Genomic DNA, 22,670 nt, shown 5'->3' on the forward strand with positions numbered 1-22,670 from the left:
CTTTAGACTATTAGACTAGAATGAATGATAACTTTTAAATGTTCAAGTTTGATAAGTTAAATAATAATGTTATACAAGGAGCAACATATATGGGTCTTATTTAGCAGTCCAATGTATATACTAATTTAGTTGCTCTATATAAAACAATGTAGTTTGCTATTGTAGTACACCCTCCATTATGATAATTTTTGGATGAGAAATATATGGTGAAAGTGATTGTATTATTATCTCTGCTACAAAGACTTATTCGTTTAGTAATATTAATGTTATATTTGAAAGGATTGCTCATATGTCTATTAGCAGTCCTTCACCTTTCTAGTAGTCCATGATCAGCATAATTAGCTTGAAATGTATTTTTTTACTGCAACAATAATTCCCTATATCTTGTTATCCACTAATTTCACCAGGTCCTCTTTTCTCTATTTTCCATTTCTCTCCTTATACATTTATTGCCATTAAATCTAGATCCATCATCGAGAGTCAAACCCTTTCACCATTGTGTCTCTTCTAAGGACACGTCCTTTCAGAAGCAATTGATATTGTATAACAATCTAATTATGGAGCATTTATAGTGTTTATAAGTTTTATAATCAGTAATATGGTCCATAATGGATCATTTGATGATTTACGCCTCAATATACTAAGTGGTGTTCATAAGTATTGATCACGCTCATCTCTATTGCGTTAGTCTATACTCCACAATAATTTTGATAGTCTTACGTCGAAATGCATACCATTTTCCCAATAACGAATCTATATAACTACTATTTCAATAGTCACTTCAATCTGCTCTTTATCGCCAATGCCTGGTAAACATTATTTGTGGTGAGGATATTTCTGACATTTCATTCTTCAACAGCTAGTCGTTTATGCATCTTTGGTTAGCATCTATAAAAACTAATATAAGTATCATTACATATGCCTATGGATCTTGCAGTTTGAATGGTGACTCTGGCTTTACTTTTCTTCTGATATTGTTTGATGCATATGATGTATAGTAAACAATTTATTACGTGGCTTCCTTTCCTAAGGATGTATAGCAATTCTTGTGCCCACTATCTATATATATATATATATATATATATATATATATATATATATATATATATATATATATATATATATATATATATATATATATATATTATTCTCCCATGTGATTTTCGTTGAAAATGACAACGATTAACAACTAAAAATCTAAACTGTTCCTTGAGCAATAAACTCTTGACAGGTGGGCTAATTATCCTTTCTTGCCTTCATATTTATCCAATGGTCTTCTTGAGTCAAGTCGCTAGTACTCTTACTTTGGCGTTGTTGATCTTCGTCCTCCCTATAAAGGATAATTGATCATTTATTTATATATCATTTATTTATATTAGAATATTATCAATTAATTAATTACTCAACATTTATTTCTCAATTATAATTATTTAATGATATTTACTCCTTAGTTTTCTTATTTATTATAATTATAATCATATTAGATTGATTAATATATTATTTTATCATATTTGTTTATTATGTTTTATTGATAGATTAATTTAAATCTATCTATTTGTATTGTATATCACTTACACAATTATTATTATTTGGAACTCAATTGTCATATTAAATTCTTTTCAAAAGAGGGGATATTACAATCCACCCTTCCAAAGACTGTTTGTCCTCAAGCAATTCAATATTTTATACTTCTAATTTGATCGTTGCACCTTATTTAGCCCTGTAACAACAATTTCGATTTGGGAGTAGATGGTCATATATATTCAAATATAAATTTATCAAATTTAAATATCACAAGATTCAATTCAAATTACGAAGAATACTTCAAAGATGAAACTTAAATCGATGTGTTCTAGTATTTTCTTGCTCCTGACTATGCTTTTCCCTTGTCCATGATGAGTCCTAATGAGAGTCCTTATAATCCCCAAGAGAGACTTTATCTCTTCCAAATCTTATAGATACCCTCTTTTTTGTACGCATTTGAAGACCTTAGGGGAGACTTTATCTCGTCCTATGTCTCTAAATATATGATCTCTACTATGTAGTGGGGTGCCTTAGTAGTTCTCCCACAATCACAGTATAGTAGCGTGCCCTACTAGCAGTTCTCCCTTGACTACTATTCTGATAGGATTCCCTCAATAGTTCCCCCTCAACTACTTCTACACTAGGGTGCCCTTTTCAATTCTCCCTCACTTACAACACAATAGGGTGCCCTTAGCACGATTCTCCCTTTACAATTGTTATAATGGGGTGCCCTTCACGATCTTCCCTTAGTTGTATCTTGGGTCTCTTCTACAATAGGGTGCCCTAGGGGTTCTCCCTTAATCACAGAGCAATATAGTGCCCTTCTAGCGGCTCTCCCTAACATGCTTCTACAGTAGGGTGCCCTAGCAATTCTCCCTTGATGGTAGCCTTGGGAAGGTGCTAACAATAGTGTGCCCTAGCAGTTCTCCCTAAATGATAGTGTAGTAAAATAACCTTATAACAAATATTCTTACTGCTACCTATTACAAATGTAAATGGCGGAAAATTTGAATGAATTAATCAGAGATCAAACTGATCTATATATACAAAGAGGATAGTCGAATAGAATAGAAACATTCTATTCTAGACTATACTAAATATTAGAAACATTCTAATATTTACAGAGATATAATAAGATACAATAGTGAGCATTAAAAAGAAACATGAAGGTTATTTTAATACCCCCCCTTAATGCTCAATCTATTTACTACACCAATAGATCTCCTGAATTTAACAAACTTGTTAGGACCAAGGGGTTAAGTGAAAATATCTGCTGATTGCTCTGAGGTAGGAACATAGCATAACTGAATAGATCCATCTTCTACTAATTGTCGAATGTAATGGCAATGAAGCTCGATGTGCTTGGTTTGTTCATGAAACACTGGGTTCTTGACAAGTTTGAGTACGCCCTGATTGTCTGAAAACAAAGAAGTCGGACCTACTTGAGGAATATGCATATCTGCAAGCATCTGCCGGAGCCAAACTGCTTCACAAGCTGCCTTGACAGCTCCTCTATATTCTACTTCTGTAGAGGAGAGTGCATGTGCCTGTTGCTTCTTACTGGTCCAAGTAACTGCTGCAGATCCGATACTAAACACATAGCCAGAAGTAGATTTCCTATCATCAACTCAGCTGGCCCAATCGGAATCAGTGAATCCACTGAGCTGAGGAGTAGTACTCCTTGTGTAAAGAAGACCATAATCTGAAGTACCATGTACATAGCGTAACACACGTTTCGCTGCAATCCAATGATCAGTCTTGCGGTTTGTCATGAACCGTGAGATGTAGCTGACTGCAAAACTGAGATCAGGTCTAGTAGTAGTAAGGTAGATGAGACTACCTACTAGCTGCCTGAAGAGTGTTTCATCTACAGGAGGAGAAACAGATTGTGCGGACAATTTCAGACCAGTCTCCATAGGAGTGGAGGCAGATTTGCAATCCTGCATTCGAAACCTATCAAGCAAACTTCTGGCATACTTGGACTGAGACAAAAAAATGCTGTTGTCAGTCTGCCAAACCTCAATACCTAAACAATAATGAAGCAATCCGAGATCTGTCATATCAAAAGTTCTGCATAGATCCTGTTTGATTTCTGAAATCAAATGTTCTGAATTTCCAGTAATGATCAAATCATCCACATAGACAACAAGAAAAAGAATATCATTACCAGAGTGTTTAATATACAGATTACTGTTTGACGGACTACGCTAAAATCCTTGAGTAACCAAGTAATGATCAATCTTTATGTACCAAGCCCTAGGGGCCTGTTTAAGACCATAGAGGGCCTTCTGGAGTCTACATACTTTGTGTTTTGAACCGGCAACCTTAAAACCTGGGGGCTGCGTCATGTAGACTTCTTCCTGTAATTCACCATTGAGAAAGGTGCTCTTCACATCCATCTGATGAACTTTCCAACCATACTGAGCTACAATTGCAAGAAGAATGCGAATAGTGCTCATTTTGGCTGTCGGTGCAAATGTCTCCTCATAATCAATGCCTTCGCGCTGGGTGAATCCTCGAGCAACAAGTCTAGCTTTGTATTTGTCCAAGGTACCATCTGCATGGTACTTGACCTTATAGACCCATTTACAGCTAATGGGTTTCTTCCCAGGAGGGAGATCTGAAAGAACCCAAGTCAGAGATTGCTGAAGACTGAATCTCGGAATGTGGTGGGGAGTCAGAGAGCGGAAATGGTCCAAATTCCTCATCAAACACAACATCACGACTGAAGATTAAACGATCAGTATTTACGTCAATCAGTCTGTAGGCCTTATGTGTGTGACTATATCCTGTAAACATAAGTTTCTGGCTTTTGGAATCCAACTTAGTGCGTTTGGCATCAGGAATCCATACATATGCCAGAGAGCCAAAAACTTTCAAATGGTTGATCCTAGGTTTGCGACCAGACCAGGCTTCCTCAGGAGTCTTATGATTAACTGCAAGGGTGGGTGACCGGTTAAGAAGGTAGACAGCTGTGGATATTGCTTCTGCCCAATATTTTCTGGGAACATTTCTATGTTCTAGCATAGCCCTAGCCATTTCTGTGATGGTACGGTTTCGACGCTCTACAACACCATTTTGCTGAGGGGTGTGAGATGTGGTGAACTGACGTCTAATGCCATGAGTAGTACAGAAGGCAAAGAAAGCAGAAGAACAGAATCCCCCCCCATTATCGGTCCTAAGAGTACGCATGGAGGAACCAGACTCTTTTTCTACTAGAGCTTTAAACTGCTGAAATACAAGAAAGGCATCTAATTTTTGCTTAAGAAAATATACCCACATTTTGCGACTAAAATCATCCACAAAGAGTAAAAAATACCTGTTCCCAGTAATAGAAGGAGTATTCATAGGACCACATACATCAGCATGGACTAGCTGGAGTACTCTATATGCCCGCCATGTTTCACCATTCTTAAATGGTGTCCTATGTTGCTTCCCTGCTTGGCAAGCTCCGCAAACGCGATGGTTCTGGGTCTGAATATTAGGTAGGCCATGGACTAAATTATCTCGAGCAAGTTGTGCTAGATATTGAATGTTCAGATGACCATATCGCTGATGCCAGAGACTGCTGAGAGCGGATGATTCGGCGATGAAGGCATGCTTAAGGGAATCGCCTGAATCTACAAGCCTATAAATACCATGATCCTCAAGACCGGAAGCAAGGGTAGTGCGAGAAGCACGATCAATAATCGAACACTTATAACCACTGAAAACGACATCCAACTGAGGAGAGTGCTTCATAATCTGACTAACAGACAGAAGATTATGTTTCATGCCAGGAACATAACATACATTGAGAAACATGAGTTTTCTTCCTCCAGTCTGAATCTAAACATTGCCCTTGCCGACAATATTGTATTCTTCACCGCCTCCAAAGATTACTGAGTCAGAATAGGGAGTGAATTCAACAAACCAATCACGCCTATGAGTGAAATGTCGGGAGGCACCAGAATCGATGTACCAGGCAGAAGATTTCACATGATTTGCAGGTATGCTGGCCATAAAGGCATGGTAGATAGATTCTTTCTGCTCTGAGTGTTGGGCAGCATTGGCGTACTGTTTAATTGAGTCCGACTTCTGATGCTGCTGATACAGATGCTTATAATATGTGAATATTTCAAATGGCACAAACTTCGAGGTGAGAAAATGAAAAAACCCAGAAAAATTGGAGAAGTACCTAGAAAAGAGCTCGAAAAACCCAGAAATAAAGTGTTGTCGAAATTCGGATCCGCTGGCTCAAAAATTGAGGCACAAAAAACGAGGCACCCACAAAAATCTGATGAAGACCCATTTGAGATTTCAAAAAACCCACCAAGAATATGTGATCAGAAAATTTTTGGAGGTCAAAAAACTAGGGTTTCGAGCAAAAACCTAGTCGGCAGCTTCGAAGGTCAGATTTGCAGGAAAAATGGCAGATATAGGCAGATTTTGGAACAAGAGGATTTGAGATAGACAGATCCAGGCAGATAAGGGCGGATTGAACACGTTTTCACTCACACAAAATGCCAAGTTGCAGAAAAACGGCGAGTTGCAGAAAAACGACGGTAGAAACCCGCGATTTGTAGAAGATCAGACGTGAGCCAAAGAAACCTGCGATTTAAAAAACGTGAACTCGGGATTTGCAGAATGAATTTCAGATTTCTCAGAACAGAAACCCTAGACGGGTTGTAGAGAAAATGGCAGAAATAATTTCGAAATTTAGAGCAGATAATTTCGAAAGAAATTATAAACTATTCAAAACCATTTGAAGCAATAGCTCTGATACCATGTTACAAATGTAAATGGCGAAAAATTTGAATGAATTAATCAGAGATCAAACTGATCTATATATACAAAGAGGAGAGTCGAATAGAATAGAAACATTCTATTCTAGACTATACTAAATATTAGAAACATTCTAATATTTACAGAGATATAATAAGATACAATAGTGAGCATTAAAAAGAAACATGAAGGTTATTTTAATACTACCACTATAGAGTGCCCCGACAAGTCTCCCTTAATTGCCACTCTTTCCATTTATTTAAATTGAGTATTAAATTTTTATTAATAATCATAAAAACATTTACATACATATATTGTTTAATATCTGTTTTGTTGCTTGAAAGTAAACCTCTTGATTTGGGTATGATTATAGTTAAACTTTCTCGAAGCTCCAATGATTTCTTGTTCCCTCATTCTCTAATTGGATATTGTTTAGAATCCCTTAATCACACTTTGCTTTCTTGTGTGTAGTTTCTTCCTTGTCCATTTCAAATGTCGTTTCTATCTTATGGAGTTGGCTCTTGTCACACTTATGTCCTGGTTCTCAAGGGCCTCTACATCGAAAACACATGCCTTTCTTCAATGTATCCTTTTTTATTTTTGGGCTTCCATGCTTGGCATTGGTGTCCTCTACTCCATCTTCCTTTGCAGAAATAACATTATTTTTGTCTATGATCTTTTCTTGAGTCTTCATTTCTATGGTCTTTCTTCGCTGAAAAATTCTTAGATCTTTCTTTATTAAAGATTTAATTCTACCATTCTTGCTTTCCTATTAGCTTCTTCCAAGTTTTAAGGGCCAAGTGGTTATACAAAGTGTCTGGTTAAGTCTTTCAATCCTTTTATAAACATATGAGTGAGTCTTGTTTGCGAAAGATCTAGAACCATAACTGATAACCCTTGGAATTTGCAAGCCAATGTTGTTCTAGTTTGTCTGAGTTGAGTTAGTTCTTAGAAATACCATTCAGGATCCTTATCATCAAATCTATTCATGAGTTTTTGAGAGAATTCTTCATAGGATTTTACATCTTTATGTCCTAATGAGATACGTCCATGGGTCCACAAATCATGTGTTGCTCCCTCTAGATGGATTATGGAAATTGGAGGGCATCTTCTTCCATCAAGGGATTTGGAATAATAAATGTGTTTAGTTTTTCTAACCATTGATGGGTTGTAGTCTTTTCCGATCCATCAGAATTTATAATTTTATTTTGTTAATTTTATGTTTGAGATCTTCGTTTACAAGCCTTCTAGATGTCTTTGTTCATTTATCTTCACAAAATTCTCTGAATGATACCACATCTCTAATGTTAGGTTTTAGAGCTGCATACGCCCTTGTGATGTCTTCAGTCCTAGTCATTGCTTACTCTATTCCTTCTTATATTGGTAGCTCTCCTCTAGGTAAGAATGATAGTTGAGGTATCCTAACTGGAGAAAATACATTATTATTTTTTGACTAATTGGAGCTAGTGTCTCTTGCCTTGTTGGGTTCACCTTTCAAATTGTTGATTGAATTTCCCATATCTTGCAATTGTTGGAGAAGTGCTTGATTTGATTTTTCCATTTGATTCAATATAGTTTGGTTGGTTTGCTCCATATTAGGGTCTCATCTCATTTGCTAAGTCGTTCATTGTAATTTACTTTGTTCTCCTCTCGTAAGTTTGCATAAGCCTTCAATCACACGATGGAAGGACTATGCTCTGATACCACTATAATATCCCCAATTAGAATACTTATATTTTTGAGGTAATTACCTTGTAATAATCCACTTTAAGGGACTTCCTTCTTTAGATTATTAGATTACAATGAATGATAACTTTAAAATGTTCAAGAGTGATAAGTTAAATAATAATGTTATACACGAAGCAACATATATATGGGTCTGGTTTAGCAGTCAAATGTATACCAAATTAGTTGGTCTATATAAGTAATCAATGTAGTTCTATATTGTAGTACCCCCTCTGTAATGATAATTTGTGGATGAGAAATATATGGTGAAAGTGATTGTATTATTATCTTTGCTACAAAGACTTATTTGTTTACTAATACTAATGTTATAGTTGAAAGGATCGCTCATACATCTATTAACAATCCTTCACCTTTCTAGTAGTCCATGATTAGAATAATTAGCTTGAAATGTAATTTTTTACTGCAACGGTAATTCCCCTATATTTTCTATCTGCTAATTTCATGAGGTCCTCTTTCTCTATTATCCATATCTGTCATTATACATTTATTGCCATTAAATAGATCCATCATCGAGAGTCAAACCGTTTCACCATTGCGTCTCTTCTAAAGACACGTCCGTCCATAAGAAAATCGATATTGTATAACAATCTAATTATGCAGCATTTCTAGTGTTTATAAGTTGTATAATCAATAATATGGTCCACCTGGATCATTAGTTATCACTGGATGATTTAGGCCTCAATATACTAAGTGGTGCTCATAAGTATTGATCACGTTCATCTCTATTTGTTACATCCCAAATTTTGACCTAATTTTAAATTTATTCATAGCCATTAGACTGAACAGATTTTTCTTTCATAATCATGTGAAGTAGGTAGTTATTTATATTTGTTGTATTCATTATATTAACTGTTTAAAAAAGATGGTCGTTATCCATTATTTGTCATGTGATGTTTAGTAGTTGCTTGATTTTGGAATTATGGTTAATAATTAAATTCTTTATCTATATTAAATGTTATTATGAAAATTATTATGGAACTTCTTATTATCGTGGAAATATTGCACGGGTGATTACAGGAGAAGATGAAGGGGGGAAGCATTGCTAAACGGGTTCAATGGAATAGGATACTAGCTTAGTCCAATCATCAAGTTGATAGGTATGACCTAAAATTGCCTTGGCAAGGACCTGGTGACTTGAACTTCAGGATACAATTGAAGGACCCGCATGAGCTATTAAATAAACAATTTAAAATATAAACTAATTTAATTAAAAATAATACGTACCTCAAAGGTTTTTGATTGATCTTTTCTCCACATCATTATAATATATACCTATGTACATACACATAGATATAAGAAGAAAGTGACACCATAATATTATTTTCTTTATAATAAAATGATGCCACCTCATAAGTATATCTACATGCATATAGATAGATATAAACCATAATTATTTTTGATTTATAACCTTCAAATCTTTTTTCATCTTTTTATTCTTTTTCTTGATAGAAACAAGATTGAACACTTGGCATATAAATTTGGCGTCCAAGAGCCAAGACACTCCTTTTTATGTTACGGCTTCTTGGAAGCCAAAGAGACATATAATCTCTTTATATTATGAAGTCGAGAGAGGCGGTAGATATACATTTTTCCATCACTGACTTCCTTCTTCAAACACCCAACTTCCTTATCATTCTCAACTTCCTTTTTCCGTCACACGATCTCCAATCTTTTACCACCCAATACCTCTGCAGATTTCCATCTGATACTTCTACGTTTATGAACATTGCCAACCACTTTCACATCATGCCTTGTATTGCTCTTTTCTTTGTTGAAGACGTGATTATAATTCACACAAAGTCTGCGCCTCGAGGTCATTTCGAGGAAGAGCTGAAACATTAACGTCTAGCAAGACTCCCATCTTTTTCAGATTACACCAGCTTATGTGGTCAATCATATTCCAAGAATTGCTATAAATTTCAATACCAATTGTTACTGCATTCTGATTTTCATAGCAATGAGCTGCAGTTTATATTCAGCATACTTAAGTATCATCAGTTGGACCCTTTAAGAAGGTGTTGTTTATGATAAATAAAAGCAAAGTATCCATGACATGGAATCATAATTTATTTATGCCATTGACAGCCAGAATCAAATGATATTTTCTTTCTGCAAGTCTATAAGAACACATTTTTCTTATCTCAGACTGTGATAAGCTGGAAAACATATAATACTCATGAATCAGTTGAGAATCAACGGATAGAGCCGATTGCTCTGAGATCCAAACACCAAGGACTCGCCTACTGTATAGCTATGGAAAAAGTGAAGACGTGAGATGGGATCAGTAATGACATAGAAATAAAAGTCAAATATGATACAATAAATCTAAATTAATTTCATTTAATAGCTCATGCTCATCCATATTATTGTTCCCCTGCTATCAAATCGATCGGCGGTGATCGGGTCAGTGAACCCATCAGAAAACCTTGGCCAATGTCGTTTTAAGGCATGTTTGTCATCTATGATCAATTGATGTCAATAGAGTCAGTTATTCAAACGTGTCCATCCATAACTGTGCAGACATTCTAAACACTGGAATGCTCAGGTGGCTGGACTAAAAGTATCCCAAGCGTGATCCCGAGGTAGGGAGGGCTTTTCTATTCAATAGATTGTGTGGGATAAATATGGTCCGAAGTTGAGAGGTTAAGCCTAAGTCAATGCTTCTCTTACCAAAAGTCGAGGCTTGGACAACCAACTAAGACTCACCGGATATTTCTTGTATGTTCTTCTTCCTTTTCATGTTAAGCATTTATTTTACTTATATGTAAGGAAAGATTATAAATCGTTATTTCAGCTATAACAGTTGATAATTGTTACAGCTATTTCAGTTAATTGTTATTATAGTTATAATAGTTGATCATTGTTACAGTTATTTCAGTGAATTGTTATTATAGTTATTATAGTTGATTCAATTAATCGTTATTATAGTTGATCATTGTTTCAGTTATTTCAGTTAATTGTTATTATAGTTATTATAGTTGATTCAATTAATCGTTATTATAGTTATTACAGTTGATCATTGTTTCAGTTGAACCTTGATATAGTTATTTCAGTTGAGCTTTGTTATTTCAGTGAATCGTTGGTAGTTAAAAGCAATTAAGGTCCCATGAAAAGGAATTCAGTATATTTGTTCAAGAATTTGTTGAGGAAAACTCTTTCTAGATCACCTTTATTTTGTTATGAAAATCCATTTTGTTACACTATTGCAATAGTCTATACTCCAGGCTGGATTTTATGCTTATGCCCAGGTTAAGCCTTCTCCTTGAGAATCTCCAAACCACGCGCGGCACTGGCGATCCCTACTTCTGACCCACCATAAGATGCGACCATTTTCGTTCACCCAGACTACGCCTCCCTGTCTTCATCAAATGCCCACGCATCTGACTGCCTAAACATACACTCCCGCGGAATAGAAGCGCATGCCGAACCATCCTACTCTTGGTTCTTTTCCTTAGGTGCTCCACGCACGCATCCTCGAGCCTCTGGCTCTACCCCTGTTCAACCTCAGCGCTGAACCCCGACTTAGCCCTTTTGATATCTTCGCCTCGGCGACTCCCATAAGCCCACCTTACTCCGACATCGGCCACATAGGTGATCTCAACTCCCACGAGTCTCTTAACCACATCATGATCCTCTATGATCATCTTGCCACTTCTTGGGAATGCACCGAGCTCCCAGAGCTCCTCGTATTCAACTCACTTGACTCCCTGAGTCCAACGCTGCACCACTGCAACCTTGCATCGAGAACCTCCTAGATTCCCTTGCTGAACACTGCATCCACACTGGCTGACTTGGACCCCCAAGAGTTCTCCCTAGCTCATGCATATGCTTCCAAAGCATACTCAACACCATCTTGACATCTCTCTGAACCTTATAGCTCAACACGCATACACCTAGTGCATACTCGACACCTCCACGGTACCTATCTGAACTTCCTGGCTCATACGCACACCTCCAAGGTGTACTCGGCATCCTTATGGCACCTCTCTGAACTTACTAGAGTCCTCCAGTCCAATCCTTAACATGAACATGCCTCCACGGCACTCCATCACTTGTTGGTCTCCCTAGCTCCCCATAAGAGCCCACGGAAGCCCAGTTATAAAGATGGTCAAACCGACAGGCAGCTTGTGGAGAGTTGATGTCGACATTGTTGGAAGCGGTTTCAGCAGTGGAACTTGGCGTGGGTCAAGATGTGGCCGGGGGTCACAAGGCCATAATGCAGGAAGATGGACGTAGTGCAACATGCTGTTGTGAGTTCATTGGAATGCAACTTAAGTGAAGATGGCAGTGTCAGGGACATTTTAAGACCAGCTTAACAACAGTTTGGGCTGCAAAGGCGCAGTGAGGTGTAGGAGTTGGAGAGGCAATTCCGAGGAGTATGGAAAAAGGGCTAAGTAGGGGTTCAGCGCTGAGGTTGAACAGGGGTAGAGCCAGAGGCTCGAGGATGCGTGCGTGGAGCACCTAAGGAAAAGAACCAAGAGTAGGATGGTTCAGCATGCGCTTCTATTCCGCGGGAGTGTATGTTTAGGCAGTCAGATGCGTGGGCATTTGATGAAGACAGGGAGGCGTAGTCTGGGTGAACGAAAATGGTCGCATCTTATGGTGGATCAGAAGTAGGGATCGCCAGTGCCGCGCGTGGTTTGGAGATTCTCAAGGAGAAGGCTTAACCTAGGCATAAGCATAAAATCCAGCCCCGTGACAGTTTGATGGGCTTAGGTAGAAATGCATACCATTTTCCCGGTAAAAAATCTGTATAATTATTATTTCAACAGTCACTTCAATCTGCTCTTTATTGCCAATGACTGGTAAACATTATTTGTAGTGAGGATATTTCTGACATTTCATTATTCAATAGCTAATCATTTATGCATTTTGGGGTTGGCAAATATAAAAACTAATACAAGTATCATTATGTATGCCTATGGGTCTTCACGTTTCAATGATGACTGTGGCTTTACTTTTCTTTTGATATTGTTTGCTGCATATGATGTGTAGTAAACAATTTATTACATGGCTTCCTATCCTAACTATGTATAGAAATTCTTGTGCCCACAATACATATTATTCTCCCACTTGATTTTTGTTGACAATGACAACCATTAACAACTAAAAATCCAAACTATTGCTTGAGCAATAAACTCTTGACAAGTGGGCTAATTATCTTTTCATGCCTTAATATTTATCCAATGGTCTTCTTGAGTAAGTCACTAGTACTTTTACTTTTGCGTTGTAGATCTTCATCCTACCTATAAAGGATAATTGATAATTTATTGGTATATCATTTATTTATATTAGAATATTATCAATTAATTGATTACTTAACAACATTTATTTCTCTATTATTATTATTACTGATATTTAGTCCTCAGTTTTATTATTTATTATTTATTATAATTATAATCATATTAGATTGATTAATATATTATACTATCACATATTTTTATTATGTTTTACAGATAGATTGATTTAAATCTATAAATTTGTTAGTGTATATCACTTGCACAATTATTATTATTTAGTACTTTTCAGAAGAGGGGATATTACAGGAGAGGAGTAAATCACTCACTTTGGGTAAGAGAATCCCAAGTAGATTGTGTCCAAACTTGAGAAGCGGTAAATCTAACATCCTCTATAGAATTAAGCACATACTGAGTGGCTAGGGAGTGTGCACAGAGGGAGGAGTAAATCGCTAACTTTGAAGCAAGAGAATCCCAGTATGGACAAAGTTCTGAGAGAACCCCAAGTAGATCGTGTCCAAACTCTCAAGCAGCCATAAATCTACATTACACTACAAAATTAGGCATGTGAGAGAAAATTTGCAATGAGGGAAGAACTACTAGGGCACCCTATCGTAGTACTAGCTAAAGGAAAGTTGCTAAAAGAAACATCTTCAACAACTATTAATTTCCAAACAGGGGAATGGAGCACAGCATTTACAGTCAAAGTTGGTAAAATATTTCCTTAAATCTTTTCTTCTTTCAAATTGCAAAAAGGAATCTAACAAAGTTTTAACATGTATACCCTATGTCTACATCGCATCTTCTGTTAAAGTTGAAACTTCAGTCAAATTAATTTGATCTAATATACACTATTGTTATCGGTAATCATCATATCCAATATATACTTATCCATCATAATAATATAGATTATTGTATATAATACATATATATTATTGTATATAATATATATTGTTATACAATTATATTATATATACGGTTATTTATATCACTAATATATTAATATGTTATCTAGTGATGATTAACCATAGAGACATGTCTATTCTTGAGACATGTCTCATCCTCTCTTATTTTTAAGCCTTTATTTGCATTTGGAACACTATCAATAAAATGGCAATTGTTAGTACATTTGCAGCGATCTTGGAAAATAACATGGTAGCCTAACCACAAATGTAAGTAAATCAGAAAATTATGCTCCTACATTTATTTCAACAATTCTGGTGTCCAAAGACAAATTGGAATGACGTCAAATGCAATCATGGTCTTAACATACATAATCTTCCCAGGCAACATTATTAACAAAGATAAAACACTCATAGCAACCTTCACCAAAGCAGTTCGAACTCTTTAAATTTGTAGGAGGGAAAGTAATTATAAATTCCAAACATCTCTAGCAATAGTAAATGAATTCAATCATGCAGATTGAATTAACCCCAAAACTTCAGTGCAATTATCTTCCAGAGAACACTTATAACAGTAATGGAAGACACAATACTTTTAAGAAATTGATCCACAATATCTTGGCTGTAGGATTAAGACATAATTCAAACCTCAAACCCTTAGCCAGAAGCACAATAATTTCAATATAATTAACAAGATTATTCTTCTTCCTAGATATAGAAGATACAGTAGGAGATTGTTGGCCAATTGTATACTTCAGCTCAATTGTCAAGAACTTCTCAGACAAGACCCTTATACTTCAGCAAGGGCTCACAAGTCAAAAATCAGGAAAAGCCACTAAGGCATAAAGAGCAAATATATTTTCAAACTGCTTTTCCCAATGAAATGAGCTCTCATTTATAATCCTTCATTGGCCAAAGTTTCCTAAAAAACTCCACTTCAGAAATTGTGAAAGCTTCCCAAAAGAACTCAACACTAGAAACTTTCCAACACACTTTTTTGAAATATCACTTAATGTCATTATTATAATATAAACATTATTATAATAATGCAACTTAATAATTAATGAATAAATAAGAGCTCGTGCAATTATTAATTTCATTTTCTGCAGGTGATGACCAACTGCTGAAGCCACCTACTGGACTGCCAAAAGTAGCAACTGCCAGAATTAGACCAACTAAAAATAGTGAATCCACAGTTGGGACCCCCAAAACACCCTGTCAGCTCACAAGGGTTGCTATGAGCTAACTCCGTCAACAGCACAGACTTGCCAAAACGGGGACAGTACATCGATATTCCCTTCTCACACCCCACCCTCGCATGAGTATGAGATGGAGAAGAGTGGTTATAGAAAACATCAAAGAGGAAGAACCTATAATGTGAAACAAAGAGGAAAAGATAAACAAGAGGACTAACCAACCAAGAACCAAACACATCATTCCAATCTGCATCTTCTACAAACAATTAGTCAGTACCCTCTATAATAACAAAGGGAATATATCTGTGAATAAGACAGGAAATTAAAGGTTAGTACAAGGTAGATTGATAGATCAACAAGTCTAGCTCCTTTACTTGGCAAATTTTCATGTCCACAAATTCAGGACTTCAAAATATACGATTTGATAAGTTTTAATTAAAGACTAAAATTTATTAATATGGGCAACCACCATTTTGTGCAAGACAAAGGAATAACAATTATGATTATTGAATAATAATAAGAAATGCTTAATTGAATTGTCAATAATGGGCAAGGCAGTGTCTAACACGAAGACTCGACAAGACATAGCAAACATGATGATTGATGCCTCTTGACATCATTAGTGTAAGGTGGAAGATTTCTAAAACAAGGATGTCGAGTAATAAGAAATATTGTATTGCAAATGGAACAAATATGATTTATGACAATATAAGGGACAACGACTAATCCATTAGTCCATAGATGGGAGTGAACAAATGGATGTTGACTAGTTATCCACATCAACAATATAGACCACCCCCATCTAAAGGAACGGAGCAACTAACTATGAGCAGTTTTCGGAAATATTCTAGCAGATTATATAACAACTAACATCCATCCAAAAAGCATCACTCAAATATAAAGGTCGAGTGACTATAAGTTATTAAGTAATATTAAGTCTTCAACAACAGGGATTCATATTTACGAATAAGGACTAATCTCTACCAGGTATCCAAAATATATTGCCATGATGGAAACAACAACCAACATCTATTGTGAGACAGCAACTCTGGAACCTTCAACCACTGTTCATGACAACTAATGATAATGAAGTGTTGAAAGGAAGCAATCAGAAATTTAAATAGATGTGATTAGGATAGATAACTAATCAATTAACTTATGGAAGAAGTGGTAAAATACTATGAAGGGAGGCGTGTCTTTCCAACATGTCCTATCATTTTCAGCATAAGATATAAGATGCTAATCTCAACTTTTGTTCCAGGCTGAAGAATTGATATTATATAAACATATATTCTCCTTTTATGGAAGCACTCAATTCCAGAGCACGGAAGGTTGAGATAGCAAATGTTGCTGCAGGCATTTCATCTATACATCAGAGATGGCATCTATTAGAGGAACAAGCATCGTTATTGATATATCAGAGATGATTTACATATTAGATGAGTATTGCATATACAATTCCAAAATATCAGAGATGGCATATGTCTCTACCTAAGACCACTGTATCAGCCTGTAGTTGCAGTATATATCACATACGAAAGATCAGAAACAGCCATACAGGTCATTGTGCGTATATTATATTGTTATATCAGAAACAACCTCATATTGTAAATTGCATTCTTGAAACATATTAATGTTCAGCATTTGCATTTGGAATTACCATTCATAAGAGTTTAACTGCAATTCCTAAATTTATTTACATTGTTTATTTATTTGATCAATAACAAAAATCATTTCAAGAAAGAATTGTGTAAATCAAGTAGTGTCCCACATAATCCAAAAAGGGGACATTACACAATGTTTGACAGCAAGAACATGTTGGACTAAATATACATACACAGGGCGGGGTGGGAGCGGTATCCTTAATACTAGCACTTGCACCAAAAGGAGGTACAATGATTACGCTGATAATCAATACATGTTGAATAATATATTATAAAACATGTAATATAATGGAATAGTGGAGATTTTCCTCATAAATCTCCTAAGGTGCTCATTATAGCCATAATTCCTATTGGGCGGCATCCTTAATACTAGCACTTGCACCAAAAAGAGTTACAATGATTATGCTGATAATCAATACATGTTGAATAATATATTATAAAACATGTAATATAATGGAATAGTGGAGATTTTCCTCATAAATCTCCTAAGGTGCTTATTATAGCCATAATTCGTATTGTAGATAGAACCTAAAATAAATTTTAAGCAGAATATAACACACATGAACTCTAACCATAATGCTAACCTATATTCTAACATTAATTGAACCCTAACCCTAACACTATCTTTAATCTATGTTACATCCAAGTAACTCCAAATTCAGTCCTAATTGAGCCCTATTGCTAATTCTGCCTCAAATCAACCGTAATCCTAAACCCCAAAGTTGGAATTTATTTATTTTTGCCAAATATTTTGAAATCTTTTGATATTGTGATATCTTTAAATTTTATTTTTTTCTTACATAAGCCCTAAATATAACATTTCACTATAGTCTGCCTTAAATTCCATCCTAATAACAATCCGTAATCCTAACATAATTTAACAAGATATGCTTTGTGTAATATTCGGGGGAGAGTTGCTGATGTTGTAAAATAGACCATCTTTATTGAATTATATCATTTTGTTATGTTAGTATCATGAATAATAGAAATAAAAAGGTTCGATAGAGAGAATTTTCTGCAGTGTAGTTAGCTAGCAGTCCCACAACCAGACATCTTGCTAGAGTCTAGCATGTTTGCAATCTCATGAGAGAAAATTAAAATGATGACAATAGGCTACAACCATCCTCACTAAACATGATCTCCTCACATAAAACGAGAAATCTCAAAATAAACAATCCAAACGTTACAAGCAAATTGGTTACACCATGGACAATCTTCATGAAATGCTGAACCATTTTACTTTCTAAACTATTTTACTTCTCATCTCTCTCCCACCTCTTCGTTATTTTGATAATAAATAGTAGAATATAATCCGACACATTGATACAAATACTAACAACATAATATAATCTAAAAACCAATCATAAAAATATATTGTCATATAACTTGTAGTTAAACCAGTCCATTGAAAGTGTGTTTGAAAAAAACCCAATGAAAACCAAAGCTATCTATGTTTGAAAGAACAGGGCAAGGAGGCACCCAATCCCCCAAGTCCTCCTTGAGAGACCATAAATCAGCACCTCAGGCCAACTCACACGGGACACATACAAAATCTCCATGCCCAAAGCAATATATATTTCCTCTAGTTGTGATAGCAAACAGACAGAAAAACAGAGGAAACATTTTCTGGAGTAGAGTCAACTTCCTTCCACTCCACCGAAGACTGGAGAAGCTCTCAAATGAAGCGCCTCTTGGCAATGCCCTCAAACCCAATAAACCCCACAACAAAAACACTCTTTCCACAGCTCACAAGGTGCCCAAACGCCAAAGCTTCCTCTCCCATTGGACCACCCACTATTCTCCAAGACAGCTGCTCCAAATCATACCCCAATATTTCCTTTGCCTCCCGCCCAACGAAATAAAAACTACCATTACAGAAAACAGTGTCACTCGCAAGATTCACCCTTGGGACCGGCTCAATTTGAAGCACCCAAGAATCTGAAAGAGTGTCGTAAATGGTTTCTCCGCCATTAAAGAGCATGAATAGAACATCTTTGTCAGAGCGGTCATTGAAATGACCGGTTGATTTGCACAGTGCTTTTCGTGAGTGAGTAAAATGGTGGATGGAGAAACGAAGCGCCATCATTATTTGGTGAGAGGATTGCACAAGATCACACACATCTGTGTTATGAAATAGAGCAACTGTGAAGAAGCCGCCAGGAATTGCAGATTATGTCAGCGGTTATAAGGGAGGAATTCCACAGAAATCAGATGTCATTTCTTACCGGCTCTAGTTATAATAACAAATCAACGAAAGAACACTAATGCTCTGGAGAAGGACCAAATATTTGACACGGCAAACAGAGGATATAGAGTATTGGAGTTCCCCCTTGTTGTCCACACCCATATTTAAAGTACTTGTTTCTGTAGCCAAAAATGCATATTCACTGGAAAAGAAAGAAAATCAAATAAAATGAAATCATAAGCTAAACCCTTAGAATAGTATGGCGTTAAGCATACATTCCACATTAATAGACTATTTAATGGCTGCCTAGCCTAGCTAGCTTCATAACCGCCCTCCAGATTGTAACCCCGAAGCGAAAAATGTGACAACATAGGTAGCTCCAAATGCTGCAAAGTTCAATCTGAAGAATGTTGCAGCATGAGCGTATTGTGAGAAAGAATGCGGAATGTCATCAAATCTCTCGTCCTACCTCTTATTTATATATAAACACCCCAGGAGTAAGTTTGTACGCAACAGAATTCATTCCAACCTCATAGTGAAGAAGAGTCGGATGATTTTTAGTAGGCACCAGAACAGTATCAGAAGAAATTAATAAAATTCTTAGTACCACCAGCATTCGCTGAGTTGGCAAAAAGCGCATAATGTTTGATAAAACATTAATTGCAGATTTGACAATTTTGTCAGTACCGTTCTTATTTTCCGACCACCTTTCTGATACCGTTTTATATTTTTCCTTATGAGACTTCACGCTTCAGACCAAAGTCTCAAGTATAATAGTCTATCGGCTAATTATATTATATGTATGTATGTATGTATATGTATGTGTCTATATGTGTGTGTGTGTCTCTCTATATTCACATATATTGCTTAATAATAAATTCAGATATATATATATATATATATATATATATACACATATGTAACACATAAGATATTAATAAATAATTGTTAATAAGAATTATAATAATAACTATACATACATGCATATGTGTGTATATGTATGAAAAATAATGTTGTAGATCCGAATGTTCTATAATATACTTCTGCAAGATCTATTATACATACATACATATGTATGTATATATATGAAGAATAATGTGAACTATAGATTTGAATGTTCTGTAGTATATTTCTGAAAGATCTATTATATCATCTGTTAGTCACAATGAAATTAGAATTATATATATGTGAATCTTTTAAATATAATCTGATTTTAATGCATAGTGTTGTATGCTAATCCTTAGGAGTTAGCATTCTCTTAGTAGAAACTTGAAAGTGTTACAAGTTGTCATTCTCAAGTACAATCCAAACTCTAATTGGGAATTTTAGGGTAAATCAAGTATTTCCCAAGAAGGAACATTACTTGTGTCATGCAGATTTCTTCCGTTCTTATTTCTTGAAAGCTGAAATACTTGTTTGATTATAGATGCATTAAAAAACATATAAAGCCTTGATGACAATACGTAATAGTAAAGAATCTGCAAGTGAATAACACTAACGAATTTTATGTGCAAAACATCATATTCACTGTGTTCAACTCCCATTTCATCATGTTCTCACTATTTATTGCAAAGAAAAAAATCGTGAATGTAAGTGATAATGTTAGTTTCATGACCTCTAATAATGTGATGTAAATATATTTGCAAAAAATGTCACCATGAGTAGAATTAAATTCATATATACATTTATACATGGTTAACTGTTTAAAGTTTCCTATCTCAACCTGTAACATGACTAAAGAAGGCGTACCTCTATTCCTTCATAGTTAATGGTCACAAACTCTCTTAGGTTGCCTGCCAATCCAACCTGAAAGTAATTGAATTTTTAAATTCCATTACACACACACATATATAATAAATAACAAAGTATCAATTAGAGGGAAACAATCAAATCAACCTGTGTCTTTTAAATTTTTAATTATAAAACTCCCTGTTTAGAAAGATAGTGCAGTTAAAAAGGATTACAATCATGGGAAAAATAAATAAATATCTTCAAGCAAGTCTTTCAAATATTTGTTGGAAGGCAAATTCTTAAAACAGTTTGAGTATCTAGCTTGAGAGGCATAAGTTGAGCTGGAAAGCACAACGAGTAATAGTATAAAGTTGCAAAAATTGACCTTTAAGCCCTATCAGGATTCCAAAATTTGAACAATACTTTACACATGTTGTGGACAATGATAATCACATGTATTGATATATAAATGACAAGAAATGAAATTGCATGAAGTATCCCCCCACCTTATAAGGCAAAATTGGAAAAATGGCTAAGTCCTTCAAGATTTCAGCACCTCACCCTATTCAGGAATTCTTCAAGTACATTAAATAATGAGAAAACCAAAGATCTTCCAACGCTCAAAGTAGTTGAACCATTTAGATTTGGGAGTTTATGATTTTCAAGGAAATGTCATATCCAAGGAACACCAAAGAGCCAAACTTCTTAAAGGCCTCAAGGCCTGAAATGCCTAACAACCTCAAATAGACAAACTTCTCACAGCGCACATAGTTATGCTCTCCCATGATTATATATATCCTACTCTTTTGAGGACGATGCATTATTACAAGTTTGAGATTACACGAGACCTAAGATTATCAAGCCCTTTGTAAAGACCAAGGACGTGATTCCTAAGTCTCGTTTGAGGCCCAAGTGAGACCAAAGATTTCATTCATAGTTAGATAATTAAACCAATTCATTATACTGGTACAAAAGCCAACACTCAAACCGATTTGAACACTGATAGAATTGTTTCCTTCTTTAGGGTTAGTTCAACGACGACCAAAACAAATCAAAACCCTACAAAGGATTATCAATTCCCTAAAACCAACCCAAAACTGTTGCCTTTAAAATAAAATTCCTAGAGCATAGATAGTGAAACAAAATATAAAAACCCTAGGTGCTATCAAGGGCACAATGGAAAGGTAGGAACATAGAAATCCAATTTACGATATGTTTTAAAAAGAGTATAAAAAATTGTGATTATTGGAATCGAGTTTCAAATCAAGCAAAGAAACCTTAAATAAATTTTTAAATGGATAAAAAATTATATCAAATCAGGTCCAAGCTCTAACATCAAAGTTATGTAATCAACAGTTCAGGGAGAGTTGTGATTGCATCACAACCAAAGGCTTCAATTAAAAACACATTTAAGTATGTATTAAAGCTCCTCTATTATTATGGTGGTGATTTTAACGCTATTCTATACCCTGAATAGAAGTTTGGGGGTAGTAAGAATCTCAGCCTATGTTAGGTTTTAGACAATGGTTCTTGGATAACGAGTTAGTGGATATCCCAACGTCTAATGGCTTATTCACCTAGAATAATAAGAGATTGGGTTGTAATTACATAGTAGAAAGACTAGATAGGTTTTTCTTCAAAGGGGATACCTCAAGTCTTAACCATAACTTTTCTTCCTCTATTTTACCTACAGGAAATCGGACCATTTCCCAATTATGCTA

The 22,670-nt window shown here is 35.5% G+C and overlaps 1 protein-coding gene across 4 annotated transcripts in view; it reads right to left on the reverse strand.

Moving 5' to 3' along the window:
- The window catches only part of LDA (limit dextrinase), a 338,458-nt gene that overhangs the window by 182,466 nt on the left and 133,322 nt on the right, over positions 1-22,670 (reverse strand). For all 4 annotated transcript variants that reach the window (XR_016363879.1, XR_016363878.1, XM_089825429.1 and 1 more), the window contains exon 21: positions 20,968-21,024. Coding sequence is in view for 2 of the 4 variants with exons in the window: in XM_089825429.1 (XP_089681555.1) it covers positions 20,968-21,024 (57 nt within the window). In the remaining 2 variants the exon portion in view is untranslated. The remainder of the gene's footprint in view (positions 1-20,967; positions 21,025-22,670) is intronic.

Source organism: Cupressus sempervirens, chromosome 1, assembly GCF_028749045.1.
Source record: "Cupressus sempervirens isolate cs-2001-9-10 chromosome 1, ASM2874904v1, whole genome shotgun sequence".
Classification (NCBI taxonomy): Eukaryota; Viridiplantae; Streptophyta; class Pinopsida; order Cupressales; family Cupressaceae; genus Cupressus; species Cupressus sempervirens.